Here is a 25,147-nt window from a genome sequence, read left to right as displayed (position 1 = left end):
TAACGGGAATACCACTATAGTGCGTCTACACTGCGGCGCAGTGTAATGTTAGTTACAAGTATTTCACTATGTTTGACAGGTACTGCCATCTTTCAATATAGATAAAAACTAATTACTAATTACATCAATACACCGCAGTGCGGTGTACTAGCAAAATACATCACCGATTCATACACCGCAGTGCGGTTTAGACGCACTGAAAGGGTTAATAGAGCCTGTGCCAAATTAGGCCCTTGTCTTAAGTTCTGCAGTACTTGGAGCGTAGATCTTTTCAACAAAAATAAATGCTAGGGCGAAGGGAAATCAAAGTAGACAAAATCTATTTTTAATATGGAATGGATCGGGAAGAAGTCGATTCTTATCTTTCAAGGATTTTCCAGAAAGGTCGTTGGAAGGACTGGGGAAAAAATTGACAAGGAGTGAATATTGTTTTGAATAAAATTCAAATGACAGGAGAAAACTAACCTTTTTGTGAGGACGGGAATATCAAGAAAAAGAAGCTTCTAGTTATCATCCCGCTGTTTGCAATACGGGCTCGGGCAAAGGGCATTAGAATTTGAAGTTAAAACATTGTAAATGAACGTATTCAGATTCTGCGTATAGAATGAACGTACCGGAACAAGTTTGTCTCATGACGCTGGATAAAACTCCGTCTGTCCATTCATTCGTGTTCAAATCGAATTCGCCGTACAGTTCGCCGAGAGACAGAGCTTTAGGATTCAACGGATATTCCTGAAATAATCGGAATAACGATTATCAGAAAGTTTTGAAAATTAGTTGCTCTGGAAAAAAACGAGTTTTCCCTGATTTTTCCATGTAGTTACACAAAATTCCCGGTGAGTGAATCAGAGAATTTTCTAGGTTTAAAATATTTACAATTCATTCATTTTTCATTGAATCACGTACTGATATGGTCAATTACATGATCTGAATTTCCTGAGTTTTCCCACATTTTATCTAGATTTTTCTGATTCCTTGATTTTCGTGGTCATTGGCTACTCTGGCATATTTAACAGCTACGATTTAAAAGTGTTTGAATTTGTACCCGTGGGCCCCGATTAGATCTTCAGATATACTCAAGATTTGGATTCAGACTGGGCTTTGCCTTTGCTAGGCCTAGGAACCCACACTGAAAGAAACCTCAATTCACCTTGACAGGAACAAAGCCCGGTTCGCCGTCTTTAGCCAGACGTCCGTACATGTTCTGCAGCGTGTGCCACGTGACGGATTTCGCCGATTGCGTGTTGCCGACGATCATCGTCGAGTGACGCGAGTTCTTCGTCTCATACAGCTGTATAACCTTCGTGATACTGGTCGGCGTCGCCTGCAGACCGTTCGACCGCAGTTCGGCTTCGATCGCTGATTTAATCTGGAAATATATCGATATGTATCAAACCCATTAGCCTGGCCAGACCAGGCACCTGATATCTCTATTTGTAGAAGTTTTTACCAAAAATGAGAATAATTTGACGTTGAAAAAATTCCCCTCTGAGTGAATCAGAGAAATTTCTAGGTTTAAAATGTTTACAATTCAATCATTTTTCATTGAATCACGTATTGATAAAGAAACACATGGTCAATAACATTATCAAAATTCCCAGGTTTTCAGTAAAATTTGTCTAATTCCCCAAGTTTTGATAATAATAATAGTAATAATTTATTGCCATAATTCCATATAAAATATGCTCTTTGGCTTACAAAATGAGATTTGTAAGATTTTTGAGATTTTATATCTGTGTTCCCTGATTTTTATCTAGATTCGTCTGACTCCGTGAGTTTTCCAGGATGTCCAGTTCAGTGGCGCCCCTGAGTCAACTCTGAATCAAATTCAAATATCAATTCTCTAATATTTTACCTTGTTATAATCGATAGTCGGTAACTCGATTCCGGGAAACAAATCCGAAACGATTCCATTAAACAGCGGCAGATCGACGGACGTCAACTTGGCGATGTTCATATCTTTCATCGACAGCAGAAGTATCTCCTCGTCGGCCATCGTCGGGTTCTGGCGTTTCTTTTTGCCGGCGTAACGCAGCACGGAGACGAGCGCGCGCAGGCCGAAGTCGTAGTGATCCTGTTTGGAGAGTTGTTGCACGGCCAGCGAGTACAGCGTGAACACTTTCTTAGCCAGTAGCTGCAGGGAAGAAATCGAAAATACGAAACGTTTAAGACGCCTTCAAAAAAAAATGCTTTCAAATCTTTTTTTAAAATTGTGAACAAATTACTGAAAGAATTTTTGGGAACTTTTAATATTTGAAGAAAAAATTTAGTTGAATTTGATTAAGGGCTGGACTCAAAGAAAATGAGCAGATTTGAACTCGAAGTTAACTCTAACTCAAGATAAGACTCAATACTGAACTCACTTTATCTCAAACTTTGGGATTAGTCCTGGACCCAGATCCAAAATTTTGATTTGACTCTAATTTTGACAATCTTACTAACCCTAAGTCTTAATATACATAAGTCCTTCAAAAAAAATTAAAGAAAAAAAATTTTTTTTTTAATGTTTTGAATGAAATGTTTTTGACCCCCGTACCTTTGTGTTGTTGAATCCTTCACCGAAGAGAATGATTTCGGCGATTAGATTCGAATCGGGCACAACCATCGAAATCGGACGGAACATCGATTTCAAATTATCCGGCAATTCCGTACGTCCGGCGTATCCTGAAATTTAGAAATTTAAAATTGACAAATCATGAACTGGATTCAGAGCTGTTGAGTCGATGGGGAACGGCAACACCGGCTATCCCACCAGATGGCGTGACAATCATTCAGTCTTATCAATCAACTCTGAACTGAATTATGTTATCACAGGACCCACGAAATAAACATAAAATTTACTGAAACATTAGTTGATGTCCTACTGCACGCTAGCGACATCTGGTGGATCTGCACTTGCCACAAATGGAATCCTCTATTGCTGCAGTAGTTGATGTCCTACTGCACACTAGCGACACCTTGTGGATCCTCATTTAACACAAATGGAATCCACTATTGCTACAGTAGCGTTGGACGTTGCCCATTCAACTAAACGCTTCGCATATAAACTTACCCGGATTCATAGTGATGAAAATACCGCACGACCAGATGAGATTGATCTCGCGACCTTCGAACACGAATCGGTTGCTGCCGGCGGCGAGCGCCGATAGAATCGACAGAATCTGCTGAGCTACGACCGACAATACTTCGATGTTGATACGGTTAAACTCGTCGAAACAACCCCAAGCACCGGTCTGAAACAATCAGAATAGAATATCAACCATTTTCAATCTATCGCATCTTTACCATTTATCTAACAATCTCTTATCGTTAGTTTTAAGAACAGCGATTTAAGCAATCATTTCGTTTTTCAAGTTTTGTGATAATTCCATTCAGAAAAGATATCTGCCTTTCTAAACATCATCAGATTGCTAAGTGATTCTTATTTCTAGTAATAAACATTTTTCTTGCAGGGTTTCAGTGCCTTAATTCTCTAAGTACAGCCTTTCGGCTCGCACTGTATCCCTCGGAACCTACATCATGTATTTATGAAAAAAAAAAATAAAAAAATAATAGTATCGATTATCAATTATATTGTATGTACAGTTTACGGAAAATAAATATCGTTCTTCAATTCTGTCTGCTAAAAGGTACTTTGATGATGTCATAGCGAGATTTAGGGGCAAAGACATACAAGTAAATGAAGTCTATAAAGTTATCATAACATATTCCTAATTATTCTATCAAAGTTTTGGCGCAATTTTTCGTTTTTGATAACGTACCTGCGCGAGACCTGAGAACATACGACCCATCGATTTATAATCAAGACCTTCCGAACAGTTGACGACGATGACGTAATTGCCGAGATTTTTACCCAAATCTTTTACGGTTTCCGTTTTACCGGTACCGGCCGGACCTTTCGGACTTCCTCCGCGGTGCAAGTGCAGCGCAGTCGTCAGAGTCATGTAACATCTGAATTAGAAAACAATTCCAGGAATGAATATAGCTGCAAAGCAGCGATAACGGGTTTTCTGCCTAGCAAAATCCTTCACATTCAAACTGTAGAGAATTACAGAAATTATTGAAGTAACATCTGAATCAGAAAAAAATTCAAGGAATAAATATAGCAGCAAAGCAGCAATAACGGGTTTTTTATTCCACGCCATCTAAGTCTTTTCAGCATTCATTCATAAATGGTCATTTTTTTCTTCAAAGTATACCCTATCTCAGGTTTTAATATAAATACGACATGCCGTACATAAGCTTCTCATGATGAAGGGCCAAAATATATAAGTAACAAATGACTAATCAAAACCGTTCAATAATTATCAATAAGTGACCAATAAGTGATCAATTGCTACCAATAACTATCAATAAGTGATCACTTAGTGACCAATAAGAAATCAATTATTATCAATAACTATCAATAAGTGACCAACAAGTGATCAATTGCTACCAATATCTATCAATAAGTGATCACTTAGTGACCAATAAGAAATCAATTATTATCAATAACTATCAATAAGTGACCAATAAGTGATCAAATACTATCAATAGATAATTAGTAACTATCGATAACTAATGAATACGCACCTATCGGTCAGAGGAGTGATGACCAGACGACCGGAATTACCGAGGTATTCGTAGCCGTATTGGAACTGAGTGTTCGTCTGCCTGACGACGGCGTCGTCCATCTCTCGATCCCAGTACATACGCAGCTGACTCAACCACTCGAACGCCGTCACGTCGTTGCAACCCGTTTTAATCAGTTTCTCGATGATATCGCGAGCGTGCACGTCGATCGTAACCATCGCGACGATCTTCAAACGCTGCAGCTTCGACAGGTTGCCGCGAATCGCTTCGGAAAATTTGTTCAGCATCGCCACCTGGTGAGAGAAGAGATTAGAGGATAGTAGTCGAATAAAAAACTCTGAATCCGTCAGTCTGAGACCATCTAAGTCAATCCCACAACTTAAGACCAGTCTTAAGATTTTTAACTGGGTCCAGTTGCACAGTCGTGACTTAAGTCCAAAGTGGTCTTAAATCTCAAGACTGGTCTTAAGTTGTTAGATAGGCTTTTAGAACTACGTTGGTCTTAGAGACGGGTCTTATTTCTAAGCCACGACTATGCAACAGGCCCCAGGACCTTCATGAAAGAAATAATTTACTCAAACTTTTTCAACAAACAAAAGTTGAATTCTTCAAAAGAAAATGTCTTTAAATCTCAAGTACGTAGAACTGGGTTGATTTGAATTTCAAGTCTAATCAACAAAACTGAACGTTGAATATTCAAATTTCAAAATAACGAACCTGTTTCTTTTTCATACTCTTCAGCGCTCGTTTGTCGCCGCGGTCCTTCGTCGATTGTAACGCCTTCGTCACGTCCGCCGTCCACTGCATCTGACTGGCCGTGATGCACAGCTGACCGCACCATTCTTTAATCCATTTGTCGCGTTTCGTCAACGCGCGTCTCAACGCGACGCGAACCTCTTTCAGAATCTCCTTCAAATTCCATCGCATCGCGCGCTCGATATCGCATAACCACGCCTTGAAACAAAATATAAATATCAAATCTTTTTACCTACGTAGGCCATTTATGGGGATAAAATTTCACATACCATGCCTCAAAAGATATTCTTACCAATGTTGATGAAAACATTTTCTATTTATTTGTAGGGGGGGATAAAATCTGTCAATTTTGCTGATTTCTAGCCTCTATTCGTAGCTAGGATGAAGTGGCCTATTTTTCAAACCCCCTACCCATAGTTTTCATACAAATGTTCTTCATGAATGGCCCCTAATTGAAGTGTTTATTCAATGTGTTCCAGAGATAAACAAATCAGAAGAAAGAACTTAAAACGCTGAAAAATCAGGGACATTGGGCCGCTCTGTGGCTGAGAAAGGTTAGACCCTTAGAAACACTAGACCCTTAGAATAATCCTGGCGAATTGGAACAGATTTCAAAGCATTTTTTTAACAATTGGGTTAATAAGTGGCGCCTTACCTCGACGGGTCCGTCTAACATGACCGGGTGACTGTATTCCACGTATTCCCCGTCTGCTGAGAACATTCCGGCCGCTTCGTACTTCTGACTAATTCCCGCTTTACTCATCTTCAACGACTTGATATTGTCGAAACACTTCTTCAAATGCGGCTGCACGGCCTCGGGATTCTTCGACTGGCCGAGTATCTCCAACAGATCGTCGTTCGACAGGAAATAGAAACGCGGGAATATCTGCCGTTTCGTTTCCAGGTACATGTCCAACGATTTCTGGATCTCCTCCAATTTCACGTTCATGTCGTTCAACGTATCGAGCAGGCCGGCGTGGTGCGTGCCGCGCAGCGCGTTGCGGTCTTTGTTCACGCGCGTCATGATCTCCTTCCATTTCGTGTTGACGTCGTCGAATTCGGCCGACTCGCGCGGCAGCTGTTTGCGGATGTCCTCGCCGAGGAAGATGTTCTCGAGGTACATCCACTGTCGTTGCACAGTGAGGATCATCTCGACGGCCTCGAGGATGTGCGACAGCGTGCGCTCCCAGCGGTCGACGTCCGATTCGAACGCTTTCACGAATCGCGACGCTTTCATCGTCGACAGTTGAACTTGTCCGTCTTCTAGGTTCTGGAAGACGTCGTCTGTCGACCTGAATACGGAGAAATATCGTATTGATGCTTTTAATGATAATGTAAAATTCAATCAAAGCATGATTAAACTAGTAACACTAAGGCTTTTATCAATTACTTGGAGTACAGATCCTCCACTCAGAATTCTGCGAAAAGCATCATATAAAAGGCTTTTTTTCAACTGTCATGTTTAGCATCATAACACAGAATCTACACAGAGCACAGGAAATGAGTAAGATCGTCTGGTAGATCTGGTTTTTCGAGGAGTCGACAAAAAGGCAATAAAATCCTCGGTAATATTTTTTAGATTTGTCATTTACTACCTCGGTTTCTCATTGTTACTATCGGTGGTTGTCACCCAGGTTGGGATTTATCCCTAAGGATAACTTAGATATCCAGTCTATGAAACCGGGCCCAGGTTGAGGTTTTACCCCTGGCGAATACTTTGATAGTCAGTCTACAAAACCGGGCCCCGGTTGAGCATTTACCCCTAGGGATAACTTTCATACTCAGTCTATAAATCATGGCCCAGTAGTTCGCAAATCGGAGCAAGTGACATAAAAGAGCAGATTGATTCCTACCGGAGTTTATAATGCCCTTTGTCTTTATAAGGAGCTATGTCTAACTCAGTCGTCTCCCACGTTTGATTAATCGCTTCTAAAGCCTGTTCGATCTGCAGCTCCTTCCTCGCGGCTCCCGAAATATCACCGATCTGCTCGCTGTACTGATCGAAACCGAATTCGATGATCTTCTCGAGCGTGAATTCGTCGGACGTCGGTTCGAACTGTTTCGCCATTTCCGTCTGCCAAAAAAAAAAAAAAATATTTGAATATATTTCATTTGACAAACCAATCATTTCAACCCATTGATGACCGCACCCATCTATACCTGAGATTTAAGGGGATGTTTAGGAAAAAGCAATATCGGTATGAGCAGTTCTGCTATCTATATGATTAAGTTCAAACTAACAGTTAGAAGGCGCCAGTGTCGCCATCTATAACCGTCTATGGCTGGGTAGCGTATATTTATCTATACCGCTATACGTTGACAGACGGTGGTGCCATCTATAGGGTAAAGTTTAGGGATAGCAGACGATCTATTAGTTTAATCTAATTGGTAGCAGACGATCTATTTGTACTTCCACACGATGATAGCGACAGTGTTGCCATCTTTAGGGTAAGTCTAGCGGGTAGGAGACAAGGTTGAATTTTGAATCGGTTTTTTTTTTCAATTTCCAATTCAACTACGAACCTTGATTTGATCCCAATGTCTGGTTCTCATCGCCGGGGTTTTCAAATCTTGAATCAACGGCATCGTACGCTTGAACTGGTCGACTTTCGTTCTGCTGACTTCGACGATTTCCCAATTCTTATCCTGCAATATTTCAACAACAAAAAATTTTGATTTTGAAATCACATCACCAACACATAAATCAATTCAATTTCGAATAATAACATATTTCCCTACGACCGACTTTGAGTGAAATAAGGCATAACATAATAGTCCATTTTAAAATGAGAATTAGAGATTTTCCGCAAACAGGGCTTCAAAACGAACTTAAGCGCCATTTTCCCTATTTTGCTTAAATCGAAGCCAATTAAACACACGTGTGTCTAAAATCCTTCTTAGATCTAAGGTATTTTTTACCTTAAGTTCTCGTCCAAGTTTCGCGAGTTTTTTATAAAGTTGAACGGACATCGTTTCCATTTCGTCCGTCTGCAGCTCGACGAACTTTCCGACCTTCCACGTTCCCCACGACGTTTCCCACTCTTTCGTCAGTTCCCAGACGGTCTGCACGTGTTCGAGGTCTTTCTCCAATTTCTCCATCTCTTTGTTCGGCGGTTGTTCGATTTTGAATATTCCGAGACCGCGTCGGATTCGAGCGTCCTCCTCTTTGAGAGCGCTCATCTGACTGAAATATTCGGTGATCTGCGCCAGAGCATCGTCGGTCACCACCTGACTACTGAACGGACCTGAAATATATCGGGACAGTTGTGTGGGTTTAATTTAGACTCTTAACCCAGTTCCACAGTTGTGTGGATTGGATTTGTCTCTGGTCCCAGTTGTGTGGGTTTGTCTCTGGATACATTTTCACAGTTGTGTGGGTTTAATTTGATTCTAAACCCAGTTCCAGTTGTGTGGATAGGATTTGTCTCTGGTCCCAGTTGTGTGGGTTTAATTTGTCTCTGGATACAGTTCCACAGTTGTGTGGGTTTAATTTAAACTCTGGATCCAGTTCCACAGTTGTGTGGGCTTAATTTCACTCTGGATCAAGTTCCACACTTGTGTGGGATCTATTCGCCTCTGAACCCAGTTCCACAGTTGTGGGGGTTTGATTTGACACTGGACCCAGTTCCACAGTTTTGGGCGGAAGCACATTTAGGTTTTGTAGCTCAGTTTGATAGTTGAGTAGACATATTTGGATGAGACGATTAGATAATTAGAGACCATTGTCAGAAGACCAGTCTAAGCTTATTTTGGTTCTACAGCCTAACAGCAATCAGAGAATGATAGGATAGGGGTATTATTAGTGAATAGTGTATTTGATAATCAGTCCACTGGTCGCCACACCTGACTGGTCACCTCACACCTGACTGGTCACCAGTCGCTACAGCTGACTGGTCACCACACTGACCAGACAAACTTACGAACACAATCAATCACCAGAGTTCTGTGGTCTGGTGGTAGGACACAGGGTTTGCAACTTGGAGACCCAGGTTCAAATCCCAGTGGGGGCTAGGATCAGAGTTGGTGGGAAGGTTAGGGATGAGCTCAGGTCAGGGTGAAAGAAAGGGGGATAGGGGTATTTTGAAGAAAAAAAATTTTCTTGCCAAGAAGGCCTTTTCTAGTGTTAATGAACTGCCCCAGAAAAATAATCAATCTGGGCCAGTAAGGCTTACTAACATTCAGAACCACTCTAGACCCATTTTGGATTCAACAACTCATGACCACTCAAAGCTAATTTCTGACAACTTAAGACCACGCTGAGCTAATTTCTGACAACCTGAGACCACGCTGAGCTAATTTCTGACAATTTAAGACCACGCTGAGCTCATTTCTGACAATTTAAGACCACGCTGAGCTCATTTCTGACAACTTAAGACCACGCAGAGCTCATTTCTGACAACTTAAGACCACGCTGAGCTAATTTCTGACAACTTGAGACCACGCTGAGCTAATTTCTGACAACTTAAGACCACGCTGAGCTAATTTCTGACAACTTAAGACCACGCTGAGCTAATTTCTGACAACCTGAGACCGCGCTGAGCTAATTTCTGACAACTTGAGACCACGCTGAGCTAATTTCTGACAACTTAAGACCACGCTGAGCTAATTTCTGACAACTTAAGACCACGCTGAGCTAATTTCTGACAACCTGAGACCACGCTGAGCTAATTTCTGACAACCTGAGACCAGTCATTTGACCTGAAATTTAACGACTCACCCTTCGTATGGAAATCGAGACTAAGATTTGCCACTTGTTTCTTGTACTCGTCGGCCTGCGCGAGTAACTGAGTTTTAAACTTCTCTTTGTGTTTCTTCAACATGGCGTCCGCGTCGATCAACGTCTGCTGGAACGCCACCCATTCGTTACTCAAATCATCCAACATCACTTCAACCTAGATAAATAAATACAAACATTGATATACAAAACAATTCAGATTTGTGTCGCCCCAACCACCCATAGTTCCATAGTTCTTGACAGTAAAACTTCATAGGATCATGAAACAAGTTATGAACTCAAGACTAGCGCCAAAATTGCAGGCAATTTTAGGACGTACAATGACAAGAACTGCGAAATTGGCCCAAATAAAGGATGAAGATATGATATATCTCTATTCAATCAAAAATTAATTCTAGGAGAGTTTTTGGCTATGATTGTTTCCTAGATTATCAATGATATCAGCAATTTATCTAGTCATTTCAAAAGGCATTTTGATTTTTGAAATCATTTCGATTTTGTCACACGCAACGCCCTACTCTCGGTAAACTCACCTCTTCAGGAATCGGCACTTCGTATTTGTGTAATATCGAGAACTGGTCGTGCAGCGGTTGGAATTTACCCTCCACCTCCGACAAACTGCCGTTCAAATTGTCCAATAGATTCAAACTTTCGCCGAGTTCGTCGAGCGTCTGCGGCGGTTTACTGACACTGTAGCAGAGAAATAGAAAACATTTATTCATAAACAATTTATTGAAATATATTATTTGATAACCCAACCTAATGTTAACCAATCCGTCTGCTCCTATGCCTTAGGGGCCATTTGCTGAAAAGTTGGTCTGTAAGTTCTGAGAAATTCTTCTGCCATCTATACGGTTAAGTTCAATCTAGAGGGTAGCAGACGACATTTCTTTTGTCGTAAAACCGATTAAACATAATTGACTTACTTTTCGGCGTTAGTTTTCAGATATTCGTGTAGTTCTTTCAATCGACTGGTAGCGATTTCTCGTAGGAGAGTCGTGAATTTGTTCTGCCACTCCTGACAGTGGCCGAGGATCGAGTATTTCAGCGGCGAGCAGTCCAGTAACACGAACTGTATGTTCAGGATCGTCTCCTGCGTTTGTACGTTGTTCGCTACTTCCGTGTATCTGCCAGAGACAATTTATAAATTATCACTAAGTGAAGCCTTAGAATAAGAGTTGTTCAAACAGGGTCAGTTCCGAGTAAGGTTTAACCCTTTCCGTGCTGATTAATTAATACCCTATTGTGCTTGAGAAAACGTGAACCTTTGGGAAAATTCCACCCTAGTGTGTTGAAGGCATCAGACCACAATTAGGTTAGTAGCTCGAAGATGCGTAGGGCTGGACCCCAAAAATAGTACCTAAAGTGAAGAAGAGGTCCCCCATAAATGTTGCCATAATTTCTGCAAATGGGATACCGGTAGGTAACGAATTTCGGTTATATGTATGAAATCCATTGATCCTGAGAGACAGATTGATGATGAAATAAGGGATTCCCTGGACTTTTTTTGCTTGGAGTAAGGGTACCAAACACGGTGGGGGATTCCCTTAGATATTTGGCTCGGATGTACTGGCATACCTGTACTGGGATACCCCTCCTTTCTAAAGAGTTGATTATTTCAAAAGTTAGGTTGGGTATGTGGGCGAAAACCACTTCAATGCGTAGCTAAGATGCTGGCCTATGAGCCATAAGCAGGATTTCCCCTGAATTTACGCGCTTATATATGAACTAAACTCTCGAATTTCTTGTTTTTACTATAGGATATAGAAGATTTTGGAATAGTGGTCTGAGCTCTGAATAACGGGAATAGCACTATAATGCGTCTACACCACGGCGCGGTGTATCATTAGTTACTAATATTTCACTATGTTTGACAGGTGCTGCCATCTTTCAACAGACATAATTACTAATTACTAATTAAATCAATGCACCGCAGTGCGGTGTACTAGCAAAATCCATCACTGATTTATATATCGCATTGCGGTGTAGACGCACTGAAAGGGTTAACAATAAGAATAGCAATTGACATTCATATAGTGCTCGAATAAACTTATTCTTTGTTTCTGGTATCAACCCCCCTGCCACTTAATCAGTTATCACTCCTGCAGGGAGACGCAATTGCAATTTTGATTTTGAAACAAACATCCAATGTTAGGCCTAATTGAAACAAGCCATAGGTAATAACAGTTCTCGGGCTCAGGCTCAGGCTCAGACTCAGTGTTGTACGTTGCGCCAATTGCTTGATTTTGCCACAAAAACTTTTTGAATTTCGGCCCCATTCCTCAGTTATGAGGTCATCTTCAAGGTGATATGTCTGAAAACATAAGTTTTTAGTGCCAAATTCATTGCACTGCACAACTAAACCCACCACACTAACATTGTACCCGAGTTCCATCAAGATTGACCCACTATTAACAAAGCTAAGTAGCTGAAAGACAGACAGGGCCACCTTCGGTTATCGAGTTAGTCGACTATAGTCGAACTAAATGCAACCAAATGTCCGTTAGTCGGAACTATAGTCCGGAAATGGTCGAATTGAGCACGGTCGCTACAGTTCAGACCTAGGTTCAAGATGGCCGACACTGTGAAATACGTTACGACCGACCTCGAGTGTGTTCAGTTATTAGTTCCGACCACTAGTCGACTAGCTACGAAAACCGAAGTTGGCCCAGACAGTTCGAGAATAAGGGTCTCATGGAAGCCCGACAACCATAAAAAAAATACAAAATATATCATTCCGATGAAAATAAATCACCTGGCTATATCAGCGTCGAACGACGAAACCAACGGATTCAATCGTTGATATCTACGAATGAAAGCGTCTTTATGAATCTCCCAGATTTCTCGGTAATTATCCCACGTGCTCAGATATTTCTGTAAGTTCTCCGCGTTCGCTTGCATTCCCGCGTTTATCGCGTTCTGTATTTTCTTGATCTCTTCGTCTCGCGCGACCACGTCGTGAATCGGCTAAAAAAACGAAATAATAATATCGCAATGATATCAATTTTTCATAATCTTTATAGAATTTTCAAATAATAATAATAATAATAATAATAATAATAATTATAATAATAATCATAATAATAATAGAATTTATAAAGCGCAAGGAGAGTAAATCAGGTTCAGGGCCAGTGGGTTAGAACGGAGGTATTGAAGTGAAAGCGTACCAATCTGCTGGATTTCTTGCGCGTCAGTATATCGGGCAGACGCAGAATTCCGGATATAGCTTGAGTTAAATGCGGACCGATGCTGCTGACGATCGTCGCCAACTGTTTCAACGTCGGAGCAAATTCGACCTGAAAATCAATAGAAAATTGCGTCAACGACTATATCTTTTTGTATTCAGTCACTATTTTATCAGGTAGCTAGTTTTCCACCGTATATTTATAAACATAACCTCTCAGGGGCCGGTTGCTCAAAAGTTGGTTAGAGTTAACCAGTGGATAGTTGATATGGTGACAATTGAAATTTCATTGTTACTATGGTATTCAACGACCGGTTATCTTTAACCAACTTTTGAGCAACTAACTCCGGCAGGAGATGATTGAAAATTTTGGAAAATTCCACCCAAGCGCAATGTATGACAGGCATATTGTATCTACCCTGCAGTGCGATGTATAACAAGCATATCTCTATATTGTATGCACCCTGCTGTAGTGCAGTGTATTATTACTTATTAATATTTTGACCGGCTGTCTCTCGATAGAGATTTTAACTAATTAATAATCGCATGGATACATCGCACCGCGGAGTAGGTGCAATATCAACACAATCACTGCAGTTGAGTTTTAACGCAATTCTCACCTTGTCGCCGTCGAGAACGACCTTCACCCTGAACAGCGGATTCGGGGCGCTCTTTCCGTCGCCGTTAATCGCGCGCGATAATTCCTGCAGCGACCACTTGACATTCAAACGGAACGCCTCTTCGACCATGCGGTCCATTTTCTCGGTGTACCGGTGCCAGTGGTTCTGTACGTCGCCGGTATCGCCCTGGAATACTTTATACGTGTCGCGCATCGTCTGCACGACGCAGTTGTGAGTCTCGTGCAGTTTCTTCTGCACGTTCACGCGATGATGACCCTGAAATAAATCAGTCACCGTTAAAAATAAGTAAAACTAAGGGTCTACGATTCAATTCCCCAATTTTTCCCTGATTTTCAAGAAGAGTCACTATACCCCCATTTCCCCTGTCAGGGTTTCAACAGATCAGTCCTTCCTGGATGTAAAGAGTTTTCAAGGAGAAAACTTTAGCAAATTTTGAGGAAGCGTCTGCATCACTTTTATATCTCAATAACAGTAGACTTTTAATAAATCTGAACTGTTTATTTCAGTAAACTAGTAATCCTGTGGTCTCATAAGCAAATCTTTATCCTCGACTTCATGAACTCAATTACAAAGAGTTACAAAGGAGTTTCGGGCATTTTGCTCGAATTAAAGGTGTTCTGAGGCATTATCCATTTAGAAGGAGTCGTTAAGACCCTGGGGCCGGTTGCATAGTCATGACTTAGACTTAAGACCAGTCTAAGACCAACTTAGTTCTATAGCCAATCTAACGACTGAAGACCAGTCTTAAGATTTAAGACAACTTAAAGACTTAAGTCAAGACTTTGCAACTGGCCCCTGAATAACTGTAATCCACATTTCCTATAGATTTCCATTATTTGTTGCCACTGTTCGCTATCAAACAATCTTCTGACAATCAAACAATCTACTGACGATCAAACAATCTACTGACGATCGAACAATCTACTGACCTGATCGTCGTCGAACTCCATATTCTCATAAACGCGTTTCGAGTCGATTTTCACGAGCAACAATTCGGAGATCTTCTTGCAATAATTCGAAACGTCGGCGTTCGCCTTCTTGTAGTCGTCGACGATCGACTGCACCTTACTGGCGTGCATGCGACACTCGTTGATGAAATACTCCGATATGCCCTTCGACGCCCACGTCAACTTCGTCAGGCCCGGGTGGATCTTCTTATCGAGGAAGCGTATGCGCTCGCGGAACAGGCCGCGTTCCTCTTGCGACAACGCGGCGATGATGCGATTGTAGTCGCGCACGACGAGCAGCACGTTCTCGCGTTGCACGCGCAGCTCGTCGCATTTCGTGTAGACGTCGACAGCGAAGTGCGGAATCTCGAACACGAGGCGTTCCCAGTAGCGGATCTCGCGGAACAGTTTCAACAATGCGCGGCTGAAATTCACGTCGATCATCGCCGTCTTCTCGACGCTCTTGCACATCAACGGCACCTCGAGTAGTTTCATCGGTTCGCGGTCGACCGTCTGCGTCCATTCGTGGAACGTTTTGCGTATGTACTCGTCGAGCGCCTGGCACAGCTGCTGGTATTGCGTGCGCGTTTCCTCGCCGGTGCCGATCTGCGGCAGGAAGTGCGCGCGATCGAGCACCATCATCACGCGTTCGATGCGTTTTTTCAACGTGCGCGCCCAATGCGCCGAACCGGAGAATTTCGGGTGATAAAACGGTAACGGAACCGATTTCTGAGTGAGCTCTTTCTTCACGGCGTTCAGTTCGTCGTTGAACTGCGCGTAAACTTCAACAGTTTTCTTGTCGATCGATCGACGAATCGCCTTCAAAATTAAAATCACATCGTTATCACATTTGAAACGCGATCATTTGTTACAAGATCTAAAATATGCCTCCATAAATCCCCCTATGACATCCAGCAAAATGCCTTAAAGTAATTCGACCTGTTACACCCTTCCAGAAAAGATTACTGCCTTCATAAATCCCCCTATGACATCATCAAATTGCCTACTTGTGATTTAATCAATAAGACCCTTCCAGAAAGATGCCCGCCTTCATAAATCTGACATCGGCAAACTGCTAGGATTTTGACTTATGCTATTCGCCCCTGATATCACAAAATAGCGCAGTTAATGATCATCTATTTCTTGATTTCATAATGCCTTCATAAATCCTCCTATGACATCAGCAAATTGTCTACTGGTTATCCCCCCTATGATATCATGAAATAGCTTCTAAAGTCATTTTACTAAAAGATCCTTTCCATCAAAGCTGCCTCCATAAATACACCTATGACATCGTCAAATTGTCAATTAGTACTAGTAATTTAATCTAGACAAGATGTCTACCTCGATAAATCCCCCAATGACATCATCAAATTTCCACATTCTCGTTCTCATCTATCAACCCTTCCAAAAACGATGGCAGCCATATAGATCCCCCTATAACATCATGAAATATGCTAATGTTCTTATATCAACCCTTCTAACCCTATCAAAAAAGATTCCATAGATCTCCCTATGACATCACGAAATATATCCTAATGTTCTTATATCAATCCTTTTAACCAAAAAAGATTCCATAGATCCCCCTATGACATCATGATAAGAGATACTGACCTCTCTAGAGGAGAGATGCATGAATACATCCAGTAACTCGACGCCCTGTTCGACTGTGTTCACCGTGTCGAACGCCGATTGTATCGTGTTCTGCATCATCACCTCCAGATCTTTCATGCCGGCTCTGAAACGGTTGTAGTCGTCGTGCCACGTCGTCGCTTTCACGTCGAGGATCGTTTTCTTCACGTCGCGCAGGATGTTCAAGTTGTGTTCGAACGTCGATTCGATCTCGAGCAGGTTGCGCGCGATTTCCGGGCCGCGCTGGCCGCTGAACCGCGGCATCTCGGTTTTATTGCCGTCCTCGCGACGAGCGAAGTGAATCTGACACTCGCAAACCTGTCGATAGAAAATATATGTTTACCCTTATGAATCGGTTATATGTGGTTTCATAACAGATACGTAGTTGAAAATTAGGCTCCATATCTAGAGCTCCGGTCTAAACTTACTTTAGTTCTACCATAGCCAATCTAACGAGTTAAGACCGGTCTAAGCACATTCTGGTTCCATAACCACTAACAACTTAAGACTCATTTCAACCACTAATAACTTAACAGTCTAAACTCATTCTGGTCCTGTACCCAATCTAATAACTTAAGACCAGTCTTAGCTCATTTTGGATCTATAGCCAATCTAACAACTTAAGACCAGTCTTAGCTCATTTTGGATCTATAGCCAATCTAACAACTTAAAACCAGTCTAAACACATTTTAGTTCTATAACCAATCTAACAACTTAAAACCAGTCTAAGCTCATTTTGGTTCTATAACCAATCTAACAACTTAAAACCAGTCTAAGCTCATTTTGGTTCTATAACCAATCTAACAACTTAAAACCAGTCTAAGCTCATTTTGGTTCCATAACCAATCAAACAACTTAAGACAAGTCTAAGCTCATTTTAGTTCTATAACCAATCTAACAGCTTGAGACCAGCCTAAGCTCATTTTGGTTCTGTAGTCAATCAAACAACTTAAGACAAGTCATAGCTCAATCTGGTTCTATAACCAATCTAACAGCTAGCTAGTCTGATGGATGATGTAGTATTTACCTCTAATAAATCCCTGCATCTCTGAACGAACGCGTCGACCTGTGCGAATATACTGCTCTGATCGAGCACCCAGCCGTGCGGCGAGAACCGATGATGCAGCTTCGCCATCCGCATGTATATCTCCTTCCAGCCTTCGCAACAATTGATGCAATCGTTCAAACTTTTCATCGACGACTGCACGAAACCGTCGAAAATACGATCCAGCGAAATTTCCTTACAACAACGACGGATGATTTCGTTGCTCAGTTTGCGCAGGATTCCGGTCAGGCGTTCGCGGCTTTTGTAGAATTCCGAGTTGACCCAGATCATGCGAATCAGGTTGAGTATTTTCGGCAGCATGCCCGGTATCTCGGACGGTTTCGCGTCGGACAGCTCGGCGCACGGGTCTTTGAGAACTTGCAAGAATTTCAAATTGCTCTGAGCTTGGTACGAGCCTTCCTGTTAAATCAATGAAAAAAGAATTAAACTTAGTAACTAAGTAATATTAGTTACTAACAATACACTGCACTGTGGTGTAGAATCAACGAAAAAAAAAGGGTTACTATTCTATTCATTATCTCATTAACCCTCGTTGAGAGAGACTTTGTTAGTACACAGCGTCGCGGTGTATTAAAATTGCTAGTAATTATTCTTTATCTACATTAAGAGATGGCAGCATCTGTCAAACATTGTGAAATATTAGTAACTAACGATACACCGCACTGTGTAGATGCATTATAGTTGTCTGCCTGTTATTCAACCTTTAATCTGGTGTAATCTTTAGAAATTTTCAAATCATCTCCAGCGCTTTAGGGCATTTATATGAGAACGCTGAAAGGGTTAACCCTTTCAGTGACAAATTTATTAATACCCATAAGAGCTGGAGAAAATCTGATAATCTTTAAAGAGAGTTTCGAATAATGGGTGTAACGCTATATTGCGTTTACACCGTGGTGCAGAGTATCATTACTTACTAAAAATTCACCAGGAGATAAAAACTAATTACTGATAATATCAATACGCCATCATACAGTGAACTAGCAAAGTCTATAAATGATTTAACTATTTACTGATAATATCAATACACCGTGATGCGATGTATAGCGAAGTCTTTCACCAATTCATACACCGCACTGCAGTGTAGATGCACTGTAGGGATTAAGATTTTTAAAACTCAATAATTTTCGTACCTTGATTTGTCCGGATAATTTCAGAAACGGTCCGACGTACGAAGACTTCGCCATCTGTAAAATCTCGGTGATTTTTTTCACGCCCGGTTTGTCGAGTTGTTGACTGATTCCCGACAGATCGGCGCATCGGTTCTTCCAGAACTCGATCTCCTCCAGCGGTCCGGAGTTCTCCGAGCTCTCGAACGCGTCCTGCGAACTCAGAACTTCTTTAATCTGTCGCGTCCAATGAATCATAGCGGCTAGAAAAAAGATTTTTGAAAATATTCTTAAATGCGATCTAGTTTGTTATAGACACGTTTGAGATTAGAAAAATGTTGAAGCTAATTTAGGCATTCACAATTTTGAGGGTCTTATGGAATTCTCGTGTGAAGGCCTGGCTCCAGTTTCACAGTTGTGAGTTAGAGTTAACTGTGAACTCAGGATCCAGTATCACAGTCCTGTTTTAGAATTAACTCTGAACTAGGGCACCAGTTCCACAGTTGCGAGTTAGATTCTGTGAAATCTGGATCCAGTTCCACAGTTGTGTGTTAAGAGTTAACTTCGAACTCGGGCTCCAGTTCCACAGTTGTAAGTTAGAGTCAACTGCAAACTCAGGATCCAGTATCACAGGTTGTGAGTTAAGAGTAAACTCTGAGTTGAAATCAGGTGATTTTACAATGTTTAAACTCTCGAGTCAAATTTTAACCCAGGGCCCAGTTTCACAAAAAGGTTTAACTCTTAAATCGATTTAATTTCTTCATTAATTCAGTTTATCTTAAATCGATTTAGGCCTTAATCCTTTTCGTGAAACTGGGCCCAGCAGAACTGTAGAACTGGGTCCTCAATTAACCAGCATTATCTCAAACGAACTCACTTTCTAATCGCTGGACGAGTTCTTTATTTTTGGCAGCGAATTCCGATTCGATGTTCATGCCTTCGTTCGGTACGTACAGAACCGTTTTTCCTTCCATTTTCCAACGAGTGTCCGTCAAACTGGCCATGAATTTGTGCAATTGCGCCGAAAAATCGTTTTTGATGCCTGTGAAATACGGGTTAAGGATAGAAACGATTTGATGACATAAATACCCTCAGTGAGGGCTGTTTCTTATCAAGAGGTTCCTCGTGTCACTCGTCACCAGCAAGAACAACAAGACGCCAAAAATCCAAATTCCCTGATTAAATTATAAGATATCCTCAGTGAGGGCTGTTACTTATCAAGAGGTTCCTTGTGTCACTCGTCACGAGCAAGAACAACAAGACGCCAAAAATTCAAATTCCCTGATTAAATTATAAGATATCCTCAGTGAGGGCTGTTACTTATCAAGAGGTTCCTTGTGTCACTCGTCACGAGCAAGAACAACAAGACGTCAAAAATTCAAATTCCCTGATTAAATTATAAGATATCCTCATTGAGGGCTGTTTCTTATAAAGAGGTTCCTCGTGTCACTCGTCACCAGCAAGAACAACAAGACACCAAAATTTCAAATTCCCTGATTAAATTATAAGATATCCTCAGTGAGGGCTGTTTGTTGTCAAGAGGTTCCTCGTGTCACTCGTCATCAGCAAGAACAACAAGACGTCAAAAATTCAAATTCCCTGATTAAATTACAAGATATCCTCAGTGAGGGCTGTTACTTATCAAGAGGTTCCTCGTGTCACTCATCACCAGCAAGAACAACAAGACACCAAAAATTCAAAGTCCCCGATTTCTCATATCTATTTCAACTTGACTTGAGTGAACAGTGAAGAATGGATAAAAAAACGACATTTTATTTCAACTGCCAGTCCTTTCTGGTCCTAAAAAGACTTTTATCAGGTATGTTCAACCAAAAACGACTGAGCTTGGCCACCTGGATCCAGTTCCACAGTTGTGCGAGTTAAGATTAGTTCATTTTCGATGAATCAATTTATTAGTCAAATCTTAACTGACAACTGTGGAACTGGATCCTGATAATGCTCTCAAGTCGAAGTTGAAATAGATATAGGTCAGATTTCAAGAAAATAAATAATAATAATTATTATTATAATTTATTTTCTTGAATTCTGACCTATATCTATATCTAAAATAATAATAATAATTATTATTATTAATTATTATGATTATAATTATCATTATAATTATTAACATTATTATTATATTATTATTATTATTATTATTATTTTGATTATCATTATTATTATTATTATTATTATTATTATTATTATTATTATTATTATTATTATTATTATTATTCCCTGTTATGTATGGACCTCCAGTAGTGATTAAAACCTCTAAAGTACACCGATCCTGGAGTGAATTTTTTTTTCTAACAAAAGGATACTATCGGGCCACGACGCGTTCTCCAAAAATATCGGAGCGTAAATTCCGTTCATCAGTCGCAGCAGACTCTCGATGTGCGCCGATTTCACCGTGCCGTATTGTACGTCGACGAGGAACGCGTCTGCCGTCAACGCGTCCGGTTTATCCGACTTGATGAAATACGTCAACTCGTCGACGCCGCTCGCCGGTATCTCCGACGCGATCACCAGTCCGTTGATCGCGTCGATGTAAGCGATCAACAATCGACGCGAGTTGTCGACGACGAACGCGTCGACGATCGCGTAGTGTTGATCGGACCACATTTCCTCTTTTAGTCCGGTGACGGTCACGCGCTCTTTGATCAACTGTCGCTGTGAAAATAAATATCGATGAAAAAATATATAAAAGAAATTCAGAACACACTTAACCCTTTCAGTGCGGTGTATGAATCGGTGATTCCATCACTGATTTATACACCGCATTGCGGTGTAGACGCACCGAAAGGATTAAGTTGAAACGTTGAATAAATTTTTAGATCAAGGAATCATATCGCGCTCTTTCTTATTCTTAGTGTGCAGGGATATTCTTCATAGCGTTAAAACACGGACCGGGTGTTTTGTCGAAGGTTCTATAGATAGAAGCCACTCCCCCTAACTGAATGATTGACAACCAAACAAGGAAGTTGGCTGGAAGTGCAGTCGAGACTTGATCATCTACAACCATCTCTCCATCCTCTAATTAATCAGACCACCTACGACTAGTCTTACGATTTCAGACCAGTAATTAGTGAGTTGACTCAGAGCCTGAAACTTTTAATCAAATTTTTAGGTTCAAAATAAGAGTAACGATACTCACCACAGTAGGGCCCTGATCCTCGGGAGGCAAAGATCCGGCGACCTGTGAGCCTTCCTCCGCTTCGACTAAATCATCATTGGCTAAAGCTATCTCCCCTTCCGGAGACATTTCTGAAGAAAAAAAAGACGCATGGTCGAAAATATTTCTAAACGAATTTCAAATTTCGCGAATTATTTTCGAAGCCGCGAATTTCAAATATATTCAAATTGTACATCGGGCCTCGTGATTTTTAGGGACTAAAAAGTTTTTTTTCTTAATTTAGAAATTAATTTTTCAGGGTCCCTACGGAGCCATCATTCCTGGATATAAGGATTTTTTAAGGAGAAAGCTACAAATTTTGAGGAAGCGTCTGCATCACTTTCATATCCCAATTACTATAGACTCCTCCTAAATCAGTACCGTAAACCGGTAATTCAGTGGTTTTGTAAGCTGTTTATCCTTTACACTAAACTCAGTTTCTAATCTTTTAACAATTGAGTAAAAAAAATTCAGCTGTAGTTTTTACTGTACAACTACAAACTAGACAAAAATTTCTTAAATTGCCTATTTCTCAAAATTGAAGGAGTTTCATTCGGGCATTTTGATCAAATTAAAGGAGTTTTAAAACGATTTAAAAAGAGGAATTTTTGAGGAATCGAGGAGTCGTAGAGATCCAGTTTTTACCTCGTTCCGCATTTTCAGCATCGGCAGCAGCTGTTTCGTTAACGTCGGCCGTAAAGGCTTTCTCCGCGGCGGCAGCTGCCGCAGCCGCCTTCGCTTTCTTCGAGCCGCGAGAGGCCTTCGATCCCTTCGACGCTTTCGAGCCTTGAGAGGCCTGCGACGTCGGCCGGTCGTCGGACATTTTACTGAGAAATTTAAAAAATAACGAAAGTCCTAATTAAATCTAGTCTTTCAAACGATGTTCTTAAGTCTCATCTCATCTGCTGAAATAGCAATCCACCCCCAAATCTATCGCTCTCCCAAAAAATTACAGAAGCATAATTTTTTCGGTGTTATCTTCTGGTACCGGTGGTACACCTGCTGTCACACCTGCTCGCTCTCCGTGCGACGTTTTGGTCCGTAATTTCATTAAAAATCGGTTTATCTCTTAATATTATGCATCAATTTGTTCAGTAAGGAATTTGCATTCAGAAATAAATCATGAACTGGCAGAAATTTGTTTGTGTTTTCTTCTATCAGCGATAGTTTACCTAGCATACGCTCCCATAATGCTAAAAAACGGCTTTCATGGCCCATCACGTGGCGCCACCTACCGCATTTTGATACGCTGAGCAGGTGATGACGTCACTGTTTTACGTTTCCGAGCGTCCGCACTCGGATTTTACAGCATTTCGCGAGCTAACTATTAAAATATTGCTCATAAATGAAAACAAAAACAACTTTAAAAATTGTTGTTTATTTCTGAATTCAAATTCCTCACTGAACAAATTGATGCGTAATAAAGGTAGATAAAACGATTATTAATGAAATTATGGACCAAAACGTCACGCGGAGAGCAGGTGTGACAGACAGACACTACTGACACTGACAGTTAGGTAGGCCAGAGACAACAGATATAGGCAAAGGGGGTGGCTAATTTCATCATCAGACATCATCATCAGACATCAGATATCGATGCACAATCGCATCAGCAATTTTACATCAGTTACAGTCTGTTGCCGTGTAGTTTTAAATGGTCAACAAATTATGCCGAATTGGTATTGAATTGTTCGAGTCAGAAAGTCTAAAAATTTGCGTTTTTCTATTTAGAAAAAAAACGTCGACAGTTTTTCAACTCACTTCTCTACAACTGATAATCCTCGTTTCTATGTCTCGCCTCTGAACTCTCTCTAACATTCGTTCATTCTTCTGGCTTCGCGTAAAAAGACAATTTCTAGCGGAATTCAGCTCGGAATGTCGAGCAAGTAGCGGAACCGTCGAAAAAATGTTTACCCTGACAACGCGTTTAGTTCCGGCACGCACTTAAGTGTCGGGCTTACACGCATTGAAGGGTGGCTCCGAAAATAACCAGGGCCCAGTTTCATAGACTGAGTATCAAAGTTTGATCCCTAGGGGCCTAAATCCTCAATCTGCTTCCACATCTATGAAACCCAGCCCAGGATATAAACTATTCCGACGATTGCGCAATCCTCTGATTGGGACCTTTCAAGTTCAAGTTCAAGTTCAAATTTATTTCACAGAAAGCATGACAGGCTATGTACACAGGTTGAGAGAAAGCAAAGAATAAAATTTACAATTTTTTTAAACAAAGCACTTTATCGGGTGTGTGCTGCCGGGGGTGGGCGGGCTGGGCCGCCCGGAATGCTCTCGGGTCACCCAGTCCTGGCAGTGCGGCTGTCTCCACAGTGTATCTACGTTGCTCTACGATCCTGTGTACATCAGACACTAAGGTTCTTGGTGAAGTTGAAATAGACATTAGATTCGGTATTGTAGATTGTCCAAGTTTAAAAAGTGACCGGCGGGGAGCGGTGTTCTTTGTAAATAGCTCAAATTTTTCTCTCTCCTTTTATGTTATGTTATCATTTGTCAGTGTCTCTTTGTATTAATATTTTATTGCCGTGTATGTCCTATGTAATTTTGTCGTTATACGGATGCAATAAATTTTGAATTGAATTGTCCGGCGTCAACTGACACTGTCAAACTGGTACCGGGCCCACTACTACAGGATTGCACGATGGAAATGAAAATCGTTCTGTATTTCACAAAATCGTATTATCAAAAATTACAAATATTTACATTAAAATCGACTTCGACATCTCATGTATCATGCGATGTATCATTCAAGGGGCGTCTTTATACCAAAGTGGGCTATAACGCGACCTCTGAACGTAGCCCGGTCTACGCCACGAACCGACCATTATCCGGGGACTGGGTGAATGGTGGCCATGCTCGGCCTTGGTGACTATTAATTGGACTTGCGGCCGCGGTGATTTTGAAATCAGGTGACCTATAACCGGCGTCAACTGACTGAATCGGACTCGAGATATTGAATAGATCACAAATTAAAACTGCCGTTAACTCAGTGAGTCGAATTCAACATTTGAAACGCATCAGCAGTGAAGTTCAGATTGTAATTGATATTTCTAAAGACCGCGCGTGTGCTAATTTGATAAATCAATGAATTCTGTGTTCATCCCAAACATATATACATACCAACAGTTCATCAGAATCACCTCATTTAGAACAGGCTTTCCTTAGAATATCAACGGACGACTTTCTGAATTGTCATTTGTTACGCAATATATAATGAAATTCACTGACGAATCAATGATAGAAAATGCCAAAGCGATTTGTCTAAAACCAACATCCAATTCAAGTAGAATACGAAACATGGCGTCTAACCGATCGAGA

At 41.1% G+C, this 25,147-nt stretch overlaps 1 protein-coding gene across 1 annotated transcript in view; it reads right to left on the bottom strand.

Moving 5' to 3' along the window:
- Positions 1 to 23,678, bottom strand: part of LOC141910839 (dynein axonemal heavy chain 2-like) — a 49,103-nt gene extending 25,425 nt beyond the window's left edge. The window contains exons 1-27 of the mRNA XM_074801682.1: positions 23,576 to 23,678; positions 22,460 to 22,641; positions 21,797 to 21,906; positions 20,964 to 21,312; positions 19,517 to 19,681; positions 18,664 to 18,902; positions 17,495 to 17,932; positions 16,450 to 16,785; positions 14,818 to 15,654; positions 13,868 to 14,143; positions 13,231 to 13,359; positions 12,819 to 13,030; positions 10,990 to 11,190; positions 10,597 to 10,753; positions 10,046 to 10,220; positions 8,248 to 8,573; positions 7,852 to 7,974; positions 7,182 to 7,402; positions 5,984 to 6,620; positions 5,290 to 5,526; positions 4,573 to 4,865; positions 3,762 to 3,951; positions 3,053 to 3,233; positions 2,537 to 2,664; positions 1,856 to 2,134; positions 1,151 to 1,369; positions 615 to 732 (exon numbers count right to left, since the gene is read on the bottom strand). Of these exons, the coding sequence (XP_074657783.1) occupies positions 615 to 732; positions 1,151 to 1,369; positions 1,856 to 2,134; positions 2,537 to 2,664; positions 3,053 to 3,233; positions 3,762 to 3,951; positions 4,573 to 4,865; positions 5,290 to 5,526; positions 5,984 to 6,620; positions 7,182 to 7,402; positions 7,852 to 7,974; positions 8,248 to 8,573; positions 10,046 to 10,220; positions 10,597 to 10,753; positions 10,990 to 11,190; positions 12,819 to 13,030; positions 13,231 to 13,359; positions 13,868 to 14,143; positions 14,818 to 15,654; positions 16,450 to 16,785; positions 17,495 to 17,932; positions 18,664 to 18,902; positions 19,517 to 19,681; positions 20,964 to 21,312; positions 21,797 to 21,906; positions 22,460 to 22,637 (6,754 nt within the window). The 5' untranslated portion in view covers positions 22,638 to 22,641; positions 23,576 to 23,678. The remainder of the gene's footprint in view (positions 1 to 614; positions 733 to 1,150; positions 1,370 to 1,855; positions 2,135 to 2,536; positions 2,665 to 3,052; positions 3,234 to 3,761; positions 3,952 to 4,572; positions 4,866 to 5,289; positions 5,527 to 5,983; positions 6,621 to 7,181; positions 7,403 to 7,851; positions 7,975 to 8,247; positions 8,574 to 10,045; positions 10,221 to 10,596; positions 10,754 to 10,989; positions 11,191 to 12,818; positions 13,031 to 13,230; positions 13,360 to 13,867; positions 14,144 to 14,817; positions 15,655 to 16,449; positions 16,786 to 17,494; positions 17,933 to 18,663; positions 18,903 to 19,516; positions 19,682 to 20,963; positions 21,313 to 21,796; positions 21,907 to 22,459; positions 22,642 to 23,575) is intronic.
- Between the last annotated feature and the right edge of the window lie 1,469 nt (positions 23,679 to 25,147).

The sequence above is a fragment of the Tubulanus polymorphus genome, chromosome 9, assembly GCF_964204645.1.
Source record: "Tubulanus polymorphus chromosome 9, tnTubPoly1.2, whole genome shotgun sequence".
Lineage (NCBI taxonomy): Eukaryota > Metazoa > Nemertea > Palaeonemertea > Tubulaniformes > Tubulanidae > Tubulanus > Tubulanus polymorphus.
This window is presented reverse-complemented; position numbering and strand designations above follow the sequence as displayed.